General features: G+C 39.3%; 1 protein-coding gene across 3 annotated transcripts in view; it reads left to right on the forward strand.

The window, feature by feature from the left end:
- Positions 1-203: 203 nt before the first annotated feature.
- The window catches only part of FARSB (phenylalanyl-tRNA synthetase subunit beta), a 41040-nt gene continuing 28559 nt past the window's right edge, over positions 204-12684 (forward strand). For all 3 annotated transcript variants that reach the window (XM_030028232.1, XM_030028233.1, XM_041126732.1), the window contains exons 1-13: positions 204-298; positions 1515-1570; positions 2264-2418; positions 2958-3030; positions 3517-3632; positions 4081-4231; positions 5469-5577; positions 7940-8010; positions 9352-9413; positions 9501-9552; positions 11072-11133; positions 11551-11758; positions 12182-12262. In XM_030028232.1, the coding sequence (XP_029884092.1) occupies positions 241-298; positions 1515-1570; positions 2264-2418; positions 2958-3030; positions 3517-3632; positions 4081-4231; positions 5469-5577; positions 7940-8010; positions 9352-9413; positions 9501-9552; positions 11072-11133; positions 11551-11758; positions 12182-12262 (1254 nt within the window). In that variant the 5' untranslated portion in view covers positions 204-240. The remainder of the gene's footprint in view (positions 299-1514; positions 1571-2263; positions 2419-2957; positions 3031-3516; positions 3633-4080; positions 4232-5468; positions 5578-7939; positions 8011-9351; positions 9414-9500; positions 9553-11071; positions 11134-11550; positions 11759-12181; positions 12263-12684) is intronic.

The raw sequence follows: 12684 nt of genomic DNA on the forward strand, positions 1-12684 counted from the left end.
CTGCCGGCGCTCGGCGCGCTGCCCGCCTCCTCCCTGAGCGCAGGAGCCCGGCCGACCCGCTCCGAGGGCGCCCGGCCGGGCTGCCTCCGCGCCGTCGCGCCGGGGAGCCAGGGGGGCGGCGGGCGCGGGCCGGAAGAAGGGCGGGCGGCCTTCAGGCAGCGCGGCGGAAGGCGCGACGCGGGGCGGCGGGGGCCTGGCGGGCGGTCGCGCAGGCGCGGGGCGGGGGAGCCGGGTGCCGCCATGCCGACCGTCAGCGTGAAGCGGGACCTGCTCTTCCAGGCGCTGGGCAGGACCTACAGTGAGTGGCGCGGGCGGGCCGGGGGCTGCGCGGGGCCGCGGCTCGCCTCACGCCGCCTCCCGGCCGGCCGGGGCGGCCCGTGCCCGCGGGGCGGCGGCCGAGGCCGAGGCGGCGTGGTGCAGCCGCCCGCAGCGCATCCTGGCTGAAGCGTCCCGCGGATCCTCCGGTTGTGCTCCAGGAGGCGTCCGCGGCCCTGCCGGGCGGCTCCCTCCGGTCACCGCGGCCGCTGGGCTGCGATCGGCCGCGGCGCCTTCCGCCGGCTGCCCGCCCCGGGCAAACCCCTGACGGGCGGCGGCGATGGGGCAGTTCAGCCGTCCACCGGCAGCACCCCTTCGCTCCTTGCTTATCCCGTGCCCACGGAGCTGAGCCAGACCTCGGGGAAAGCCTGGGCTTCAGAGCGGCAGGGGTGGCCGTATCAGGGGTGCTCCCCAGCCGCCGGCTCTTCGCAAGCCCACGGCGTGCCAGACAGAGCCGTGTATTCTCCCTGGACCCTTCAGCCTTTTGCCCAGATACACGCTGTTTGAGTCCAAATCACCCAGGAAATCAGAACCATGCCTTTCCAAATCGCGGTTTCTGGTTGGAGTTTCCCTGCCTGTTTTAGGAACCGGTTAAATCAAAAAGGAGAGGGAAGAGGTGGGAGCAGGCAAAGCAAACGCTTAATACCGTGTTTTCACTCAGTCTTTCTTCCCTGGCTCCTTAGAAATGTGGCTTAAGAACTGTTTGTTTGGCTGAAGGGGCGGTTGGGGACATGCAGCAGTTTATCTAGCCCACACTGGCGTTCGTAGGCTCTTAAGACCCATCGGTGCAAATCTCCGTTTTTAGATCGGGGTTGTGTTACTCACATGTCATAACGCAGTTGATGCAGCCTCTGTATGACAAGCTGACTGATTAAAAAACGTAGCTGTTGGCAGAAGCTGTCCAGTTACTCCCTCCTGTTTTCATTATCTGTTCAGGCCAGAGTTATTCTGACAAACTTGGCAGGGGAGCTGGTAGCAAAGCTAGGCTCTGAGGCTCAAGCCCTCGCTGTGACTGTGAGAATAACATGTCAATAAACGCAATCTGTACTGAAGAAACTGCTACTGAGATGCAAATATAGGAAAATTCTTTAAATTACTTTTACCCTTTTTTTAAAAATAGCATTTGTTATCTTGTTTGAAAACATTCAAAATAAATCCAGGTCTGCTTATTAACTAAAATTCACCTTCTTTCTTCACAGCTGATGAAGAATTTAATGAGCTTTGCTTTGAGTTTGGTTTGGAGCTTGATGAAATTGTAAGTAACATTTTTATTTGTTACTTTTTCAGTAGATGTAGTGTACTGACAGCATTTATATTTGGTAAGAGTTTGTACTACATTATTTCCAGCATATTCCCTGGTACAGTGTTGGCCGATGTCCTTTAGCATGTACCAAGGAAATGTCTAGGCAAGGTTTGGATGATACCGTGCCCCAGGTATCCTCAAAAAACAGCGTGGACAAGACTTGAAGGTCCCCTTGACCCGTACAATCTTTCAGCAGTACTGCAGCAGGCTTTTCATCCTGAAACATCCTCATATATCTCCATACCACAGAGCAGAACATGTAACACATACCTTTAGCTTCTCATTATAAAATAATTTTGTAATAGACTGTATTAACACAGGTGGATCTATTGCCAAAAATAAGGTCTCCTTTCTCTACTGGGATCTGCTAGCCTGGCGACTCTTGCTGCTGTTGTCTCTTTTTTCAGAATTCAAATTCTAATAGTGAATTTTTCTTTTGGTATACTGCATTACAATCTCTGAATCTGAGAAACGTTTAGATTTTATGTAATTTCTGGTATTTGGTGTGTCCATTTGCTGTATAAATCCAAATTACACTGTTAAACTTTTAATTAATACAATTTTTCCTATTATATTATCTCACTATCATACTCCTGTCAATGCTAAGATATTTCAGGTTAAAAACACATTTTTGCTTAATTTCAGACATCTGAGAAAGACATTATAAGTAAAGAAAAAGGCGAAGAAAAGGCAAAGGGTGCATCTGATACTGTTCTCTATAAAATTGATGTTCCTGCCAACCGTTATGATCTTCTTTGCCTTGAAGGATTGGTCCGAGGACTGCAGGTCTTTAAAGAAAGGTAATGCAAAGTTGTGAGATTTTTTTTGTTGTTTGTTATTTGTTTAAATATGAGTCCATTTCTGGTCAATAAACAAACTTGCCACTTGCTTGGGTTTTGAGTATGATCTTATGTGTAGATCAGATTTGTCAGATGTTCCTCTGGAGAGGATCTATTGTATATTTTTAAAAGACTAGACTAGAATGTTACTGGGGTTTGGATCTGTTCTAAAAATTTTTCAGCTGCTGTTCCATTTGAGACATCCTCTATAAAGAACTCCTGCAGAGGAACTTCCCTGTGATCCTCTGTAATAAATACCAAAACAAATAATTTATTTCACTTTTCTGCTATGAGTTTATCTTCTTGAGTCCTTCCTTTCTAGTTCAGTAACCTGTTTACCATCCCATAGAAAACAAGTTTTAAACAGTTAGCTAATTTACATGCCAAGAAATGTTGCTAAGAAAGTTTTCTGCATATGATTTTTGCCACATTTCTAAAGTTCTTGCATTTGGGGAACTTTCTTTCTTTCAATTACAGACTTATTTCTGGTTTTATTCTAGGATAAATCTCCCTAGGTACGAAAAGATAATACCAGCTCAGGGTGAAGGTCAGAGGCTGATTATCACTGAAGAGGTAAAAGTGTTTACTGCACCTTTGCAAATTTATTGAGAGTTTCTGAACCAGCAAGATAGGTATCAGTACCAATTTTATAAGAGCAGTGAGACTGGAAATCTTATTTTCAGAACAAGAGCTAAAGAAATTGAAATATCTCTATTCATTGTGATTTATTTTTAGGGAAGGGGATGAGCAGGAACAATACACAAATTATTTTGAGTGAACCTAGTAGCAGATCAAATCAAAGTTTCAGATGCTCACATTGCATTGACCTTCTGGGCCATTACACAGTATATTGGAAACATCCTTGTCTCTACCAGACCTGGAGTGGGTTTGTTTGGGTTTTCTTCCCCTTTGAGATTCTGATGTCTTCCCATGAATTTTCCTTTTGAATCCTACTTTACAAAAGAGGATTTTATGAAAAAAAGTGCACATTTAATCAGTTTTAGTTTTGTATATTCTGTGTACTTGAAATTTATAATGTGTTGCTGTTGTAAATTGCAGACTGTCCAAGTCCGTCCTCATGCTGTAGCTGCAGTCCTTCGTAATATAAATTTTACCAAGGAACGTTATGATAGTTTCATTGACCTCCAAGAAAAACTACACCAAAATATTTGCAGGTTAGTGCTTAAATTTAAAGCAGTGTATAGTGTCTACGTGTATGATTTTATCACATGTTAAGACTACGTATCCCTACTGCAGAGAGACATTATATTTATATTTATGCTAAGGAAAAATCTTTTGAGGCAGCTCTCGATCCTTCTCATTTCCTTGCCTGTTTCTGCCTGCTCTCAATATTTTTGAACATAAATAGCTGTTAGAGCTCCTACAACATTTGAGAAAGAAGCGTTTCGCAACAGGCCCATTAGATTTGCCTTTGACTGTTGCATTGTTAACATTCGTTAAAATGTTATTTGTGAAAATAATTTTGAGGCTTCTCAAAATTGCCCTTCTACTTTTTCAGTAAGTTCTATGAATGCATAGGTGTATAGAGCATCATGATATACTATCTCAAAAGAACTCCAAGTATTACTAGTAAAATCATTATTTTGCCTTCTTTCCTTCTAGGAGAAGAGCATTAGTAGCAATAGGTACCCATGACTTGGACACCATCTCTGGTCCATTTACTTTTACAGCCAAAGCACCTTCTGAAATTAAATTCAAGCCCTTGAATCAATCCCAGGAGTACACAGCTTCACAAATTATGGATCTGTATAGGGTAAGTGGGATTTTTCAGACTTGTTGCACTAAATGCAGGAAGATAAATTTCCAAGGGTTAACATCTCTCATATCCTTGTTATTAAGAGTTGTTCTTACAAATAAAACACAGTTATCTTCTGTAGCTTCAGCCAGTGAACATTCCACATTTTGCTTATTCACAAGAAATGCATGGTAATATTTTATTGCCCATGAAAGATACATCATGGTGTTTTGTGGCTAAGCACAACTCTTAGAATAGTGGGTTTGATATGAACCCTTTGATTTATCAACACAAAGACTGCTTTTCATGATGTTTTTAATAATACTGTAAAAGGCTTGTATATTTATCTATCTACACTGGTAAGATAGTATACAAAGCTGAGAAAATCTTGGGGTAAATAATATCAGATTTGTTAATGTTACTTTAGTTTGGCCAATTTTCTTGGGGAAGATACTGAATTATTTACCCAACTACATGTTAGGCAAGTGTAGCTGTGTAAAAGGCTCAGGTTAAGTCTGGCACTGCTCTTGGCCCAGCATCCTGATGAAACCAGGTAAATGTTAGGAAAAGATTCTATCAGGTCTAATTTTACAATGTTTATATGAGCCGCTTTAAATGTCAGCATTTGAAAACGATGCTATTATCACCAGCATTACAATATACAGCCTTGCTGGAGCACAGATATCTGTCATAGAGATAAATAAATTCTTAAAGATCTCTGACTAAAGATGAGTAAGAGAGCTAGGAAACAAGTGGTATCAGAGAGACGAAAAGTAAATGATGTTTTTGGTACAGCATATACCTATGTCATTGGAACAGATACACATTTTGAATCAAGTTTAAGCATAAATGTGTCAGTATTCAGCAATTTATAATTAAAAGTATTGTAGTGCTAATTTTTATCACTTCTAAGGAAAGTTCCTATAAACTAAGGATGTGTGCCCGTGGGTTTGGCTATGAAAGGTCTGCTGTGATGAACAAGAGCATTATTTGGACAGCATGGCCTATGCATCTTTGAGAGAATCCTTAAAGAAATAATTTTTAACACTTCTGAAGAAAGCCAAAAATCCAGTTCTCTGATTTCAAAGTTTTCTTGCTTCTGAGAGCAAACAGCTTTTGCTAGTGAAGTACCTAGCTTTAAGCCCAATCCTTCCCCCTTTCAAAATTCTCGTTAGTGTCTCAGCAAAGGATTATGGCACTATGGAAGTTCACTAGTGAGCTGATGTGAAATGTAGGTTGTGCTTTGTTTCTCCAGACTGACAGCCACCTTCGACACTATTTACACCTAATTGAAAACAAGCCACTTTATCCTGTCATTTATGACAGCAACGGTGTTGTTCTGTCCATGCCACCAATCATCAATGGTAAGATTACTTACGACTAGTTTATACTGTCGCTGCTATTTTGTGTGTTAGTCAGATTGTCTAACAGAAACATTGATGTGTAATAAGGATGATTCTGTTTTCTTAAAATTGTTTCACTTATAATTTCATATAGTCTTCTTCCCTTCTTTCAGCTTAAATGCAGCCAAATTTTTTGCTCCCTCCCTAGGCTGCTAGTGTTCCTCTTTTCTCATCCTCACCAAGAGGATGTAAAAGTCCCACTGCAAACCTCTGCATTTAGCTTTTCAAGAAAAGTTCTTTGTGTCAGGAACCTTTTAGGAAAGCATTTTGTTTGCATACATAAACATTGTTCGTCAGACATTTAGCTAAAATAAGCATGTAAGAAATTATTTGGTAAACTGGTAACTGCTGTCAGATAACAGTCTGCTTTGTACTCAATTTTATGTGGTCACAGTAGGGAACTTTTCACCTAGGTCTTAAGCCCAGTGTATTTAACAGCAGTGTGAACCCGTTCTTTTGGATCCTTTTGCTATCACACAAGTGATTCCAGAAGGCTTTAATGGTTTAAGAAGAATAAAGTGGTCTAGACTTTTTTGCATTGTTTCTAACATGGGTTTCCTCTGAATGCAAAAGAAACTATGGGTGACTTTTGAGAACCATGTTTACTGAAGCCAATTAATGACATGGCAAGAATTACTTCTTTAACAAAGATATTTCAGTATACCTATATATTTAGGTCAAGAATCAGTAACTTTCCCTACACTGACCAATAAAATTTGCAGGGTAATCTCTTTGGATGTATTTTTCCTAATTGACCTTATCCGTATCTTAGACAGCTAATCCAGATCTTAAAAGGCAGCTCAAACTCTGTGGCAGGGACTGCTAAGAGCAACTGTTCTAAATTGAAGGTGGTGTCAACTGCTGTGTCTGATTCTTCTTTGTTAGGCTTATTCCAACTTTGGAGTGTTCCATGTATAATCATTGCATATTGTTTACATTTTATCTATTTAAAAGGTTGAGCTATATTTAATACCTGTCTCTATTATAAAGAACAGTATTTGAGAGAAGTTTCCGGGGTAAAGGTACTTTTTAAACAGATAATGAAATGTAAACATCCGTATTGGTTTTTTGGATTATCTACAAGCACTTAAGTGAAAGGTTATATTTGCTTTGAAGTGAGTCCAGAAATGCTGAATACATTCCTTCTGCAAAGAGGTACAGCACAGCATCAGAGGGAAAGGCATACAACATCCCTCAGTCTTAAGACCTTTCAGTCTAGCTGTGACCTAGTTTCTCAGGTAGGAAACTAAAACACAGAATCTGAATGACTCGCTCGGGGTCAAACAAAGGAAGTGAGAATGCCCGTCTGTATCCAAGTGTGTGGTTCCCTTTACCTCCTGTGGGGTGCCTCTGTATTAGTGAATGGTGCAATGAAAGGCGAGAAGGACAAAGAGGTTGGATTTGGCACATTCCCATGCAATTCTAGGACTGTGTATGTCCATGCTGCACTGTTATCAGCAATGAAATTCATTCAAGGTATGCACTGCACTTCTATACCTAACAGGCAATACGAGGCAGATTTCTGTACAGCTGCTCTAGATTGCTTGTGGCTTACTAACAGAACCCCACTTTTGTAGGGAACCAACTACTGGGGGACTTTGCATCCAATTTGCAAGAGAGACACTTCAGGTGATGCCCCTAAGTGTATGCTCTACTTTGCTTCTTCCAGATGAGAAACAGGTTTGAGTGCATCAGTGACCTGCTTGAGTGCACACTTCATGACTCCCAGTACAGACACAAAGCAAGTTCATGCCTAGATGGAACCCATACTAGGACCTGAGTCACTAATGTAGACAAACTCATAGTGTATCAGCAGATGGTGTCAAGAGATCTTGCTTATTCACAGAAGTAGCTATGGATATTCATCGGTCTAAATCACTTTTTAAAAACCATTTTATACATTCCTGTCCAAGGATGCTTTCTTAGGCACATCACACATCAAATGCAAATGTCTTACTAAAGCCAGGAGAGAAGATGCTCTGGAAGTGCAGAACCACTTTGCAACCAGCAGATGGCCACTATTCTGCTAGCTTGCTTCTTCAGCTGGATACTGAGATACCTGTAGATTTGTGTCTTTCCATGTAAAGCATAACCTGGGTCAGTGAGTCTGGTCTGTCTTTTTCCTCTTTTTGATTCATAAATTTAAAAATAATAAGAGCTGCTATTCTGGTAAGAATTGTGAATGTTGATGCAGTAGACAGTGGCTTTTTAAGCTGCAGAAGATGACAATGATCTTTCTGAATCACAAAAGAAGTCAGTATCAGTGTCATTGCAAGAAAAATAACAACATTTCTTAACATGTTTTTGTCTTCACATGTTTTAGGAGATCATACAAAAATAAGTGTAAACACCAGAAATGTGTTTGTTGAATGTACAGGCACAGATATTACAAAGGTAAATTAATCTTTCCTGCTTTTGATATGCTGTGATATCATTGTTTTCCCTTTGGGTGATAGGGCTTCAGTACAAAGACCTACAATAGCCAGGCATTTACTTTATGGAGCCAACCTCCCATTTCAAAAGGACAGGATAAGTTGTAGGGCTATGTGGAATTCCCTCAACACAGTTTTAGGCTTGTTCTATAGACAGTGTTGTATTTCCATTGGATTTTGGTTTTACTCTGTCTTTACACTGACACTAAGTGTTCAGTTTGTACGAGAAAGTAATTTAAGCATATTAGTGGCTTTTTTGTTGTTGAGCATTTTTTTTAAATCTGAAAGGCTTCAAAAAGAGTGAAATTCACTAAGACTGCCTATTTTGCCAGAATACTCTTTGTAAAGAATCATTTTGTCTCCTACTTAAAGTTTGGGCTGAGGGAATGAAGACAACATTTTTTCTTCTTAGTTATCTTTTTCAAGCAGGGATGCTGTGCAAATAATTGTCAAATCGAAGTCTTTCCATATGCAAATTCTGTAACTCAAAGCCAAAGCATGAAAGCCTAGCAGTTATAATTGCCTGTTCTTACATATAGGTTGTGCATTCATTGATAGCTTCCCTGAAGTGTGTATCTTGACAATTAAAGAGCAAAAACACTTTTAACTTACCCTACTACACAATGACATGTTAACAACGCAAATAAATTTGCACGTTGGGGAGTGGCTTCTAAGCAAACTAATAAATAACTGCTTCTTGCTACTGCTTGCCTTGATAGTAAAAATAAAAACAGTGCTGTTCTGTTTACATGAAGGAAATTATACTGTGAGGCATCAAAAAACCAACCCTTGTAGATTAAGAAGTTGATCTGAATCTTATGATTATGTTCTGTTATACTAATCTCTTAAAATATTAACTGTAAAACAAAAGATTTTGCAGGTGAGGTTATTTGGTAATATATTACTAAACAATGCACCGTCCTTCAGCCTCTACATTTTCACTTGAACTTCAGTGAAATGACTAATTAGACTGAAGGTTGGGAAGACCCAGTTCCAACTGGTAATAAAGACCCTGTATATCTTCAGAAAAGAGTTTAGCAAACATATACAAATGTTTCAGAACCTTGAAAACCAAAGATTTCAAGTTTTTGTATAAATGTCTCTGCAGCAGAAGAAAAACATTTTTAAAAATTAAATCTAGTGGTCTAGACTGCAAGGATTTTGGTTGTTAAGTTACTAAATAGAATAGAATGAAGAGACTATAAGACAAGATTTTTTTTCCCCATTTTTTGTTAAGATATTTTGTCTACTTCAGCACAAGTAGATGACAGATTTCAATGTGCTTATTATCTTTATTTTGTAGGCAAAAATTGTTCTTGATATTATAGTCACGATGTTTAGTGAATATTGTGAGAAGCCATTCAGGTGAGTATAAATCTCCAGTCAGAGAGACATTACATTTAGGCCATGTGTTAAAAATATTTTTACTTCTGTTTTTCTTTTTCTCTTAAGTGTTGAAGCAGCAGAAGTAGTTTATCCTAATGGGAAGACCCACATCTATCCGGTAAGCATAGTGATATGATATCTCAGTATCCTTGGGGAAAGGATTTTATTTACAGAAAGTCTGGTAAGAGTGTCATTGTCTTCTTTTTCTGCAGATGCAGTATACACAGGTTCTGAGGTATAGTGTAAAAGCTCAGCTTTGCACTATCTGTATATTAGTGAGTCAGGGCCTTCTCTAGCCCCACAAAAAATAATTTATGATGAGGCTAAAAATACAGTCTCACTGACATAGCCCGATACTCCAAAAAGAAGGGTAGGGTTTAGATTTACAAGTGGTAACCACTATTGTGGTTTAGAGTTCATGTGATATGAACTTTTTCAGGAACAAGTAAAGATTGCAATCAAAGGTCATAATCTGTGTCTAAAGCCTTTAAAACCTACGTGTTCCAAATCAGGAAAAATGAATGCCAGGAAGAGGTCCTTCAGACTTAAACCAGTGGACAACTGAAATCAGCCTCAGCATAACTTACTTATCAGATCTGGAAGCTTTAATGCCCTTCAGTTAAAGTAACCTTGTAACGCTGGATTTTTCAGTCTTTCACTTTATAGCCTCCCAACTAAATAAAGGTCTATAAGGCAGGATGTTGACTTCAAGTGCAGGTTTGCCTGCATTCAGAGTCCCAGGCAGACTTCTTTGCAGTAGTGGAGTCTTACTCTTTTGTTCTCTTAATAAGTATAAAGAAAGCAATTCCTCCTGTTTCCTCAAAGTAACTGAAGACAAACAGAGATCTGGTTGAGTTCGTAAAATCAGATGTATCAAGCAAGTACAAACTGTTTAGAGGGAAAGAAACTTATTTTAATGAGAGTTTTTCTAGTGTATTTTAGCTTTTTCTTTTAGCCCTGTCAGCTTTAATTAACAGAGGAAAGACCTAGAATCTTGAAGAGAGATCCAACAAAATGGAAATCTCTGCAGTAACCAACATAGCTCCCTAGATAAAATAGAGCAAAAAGTCCTTAAAGTTTTAGATGCTAAGGTTTTTAAGGATTTGTATATCTAGAAGTTTAGAAACACCTAAGTAAATCCATACAAAATAACTTTCTTAAATATGTTGCAAACTTTCTAAGTAAAATACCCGTAAATACTTCTGTGCCAATACAGAAACAGAAAGTTTTCTTTTCCTCCTAAAAGTCATTTGATCTGTACTAGACCATGAGATCTCATGCACGACCATTCACTGCTTTAGGGCTTTGACTTAGGATGAACTGGTGACTAGAAACTTTCAGCAACTTTGTTACTTGCATATATCAGAAATTATCAGAAGTTTCAATAACAGGGATTTCATGCTGCATTCAGCCTTCTAACCAAGAACAGCTTTTGCATCACATGCTATAATATGTTTTCAAGAATCCTGTTACCTTAATATTCTAAGTTTAGCTTAATACTCCACAATTGTCTTCTGTGGATGTCATTTCAGTATTGTAATTAGAAGAAGCTAGATTACTAAGATGTCAAAATTGAATCCTCTTAGGTAGAAATGGTGGGCATTTTGTATGCTGAAAAGCTTTGTCTTTCTTTTTAGGAACTGGCTTACCGAAAAGAGAAGGTGAAACCTGAGCTCATTAACAAGAAAATAGGAATCAGGTGTGTTACTGCACATGAAAACATAGTTTCCATTAATAATGAAAAACGTACTAGAAAACATTGATTATTGCATTGTTTTAAAAATGTTTACATTATGTGATTTTTTTTTTTTTTTTAATTTATCAAGAATTCAGGAGTTATCTTGGGTAATTAGATCCACTCTGTAAGACTTCTGTTTTCAAGGAAAGTGAATGATTCTTTATGGCCTCACACAACCGTTTGAAATAAAGAAAAATTACCATCTCAAGAGTCAGAATCTGAGCTGGTTCTGATTGAATGCTAAGTCTATGTACAGTCCATAAAGCACTTGGAGATTCTTCAGGATATACGGCAATGCAGGATAAACATTGATTACTTTAAAAAGCCAGTCGATATAGTGCAAGATCCATAACTTACTATTCTCTTGTTTTGTTTCAGTGAAACTCCATCAAGCCTTGCAAAGCTGCTGACTAGGATGTGTTTGAAGTCACACGTCACAGGGAATGGGAACAATATAGAGATTGAAATCCCTCCTACCAGAGCGGACATTATCCATGCATGTGATATCGTCGAAGATGCAGCAATAGCTTATGGTTATAACAACATTCAGATGACTATTCCGAAAACGTACACCATAGCTAATCAAGTAAGATTGCCCCTTCAAATAAATGCTCTGTTGTCGGTAAATGACTAGTGCATGCCAGAAGGGCTTTGGGGAAAACAGAACCTAGGAATTAAATATTTTGACATGCTTTGCCTTGAGAAGTATTTACCATGGATAGGATACAAAACAGATGCTCCACTGATTTGAATAAGTCCAAGACCAGTGGTTGCTGGTACTTGAAAAAAGACAGGGTTTAAGCAGTGAGCCCGTATTAAATCTCTAATTGGGAGATTCATATCCTCAGGCAAGCCTAAAGGCAGCTGGTTGACGCTTTCAAAAATTTTAAGCACACAAGCATAGTACCTCCCTAGTGAATTCACCATAATGTAACAGGCGGAATCACCTTGGGAAAGAACAGAAAAATGTTTTTAGATGGAAGTTGTAAACTTTTTTGTTTCATTTTAGCTCCCCCTCAATAAGCTCACAGAACTTCTGAGACTGGACTTGGCAGCTGCTGGATTCACTGAAGCACTGACTTTTGCCCTGGTATATTATATTGATTTCATATTTTTCTTAGTTGCGTGTTGGAACAGTGATACAGCCAAAACTGCAGCGGATGGTCTGAGGATATGTTGTTGTATAAATGTACCAGTATTATCCGTTACTGTTTTGGCAGGTGATTGTTTGCTAGTGCTTTGGAATTATAGTATTTTGTGAGATTGTAGCTCAGAGAAATTGAATGAGTCACTGTTAATGTGGCATATAGTTCTAAGTATAGAAGCGAAAATAGCTGCTGAAGTACTGTTTTTAGTTTAACTTGATAGGATGAAATTGTAAGACAGCAAGTCCTTCTTGAGATTTTGATCACCAGATGTGAAATTCATCATAGTTTTATAATCTGGAAAACAAACATAAAAGTTTAGTACTTTCTGGTGGATATTACTACAGTTTAGAGATTACCCTGCTTC

This window comes from Aquila chrysaetos, chromosome 10 (genome assembly GCF_900496995.4).
Source record: "Aquila chrysaetos chrysaetos chromosome 10, bAquChr1.4, whole genome shotgun sequence".
NCBI classification, from domain to species: Eukaryota; Metazoa; Chordata; class Aves; order Accipitriformes; family Accipitridae; genus Aquila; species Aquila chrysaetos.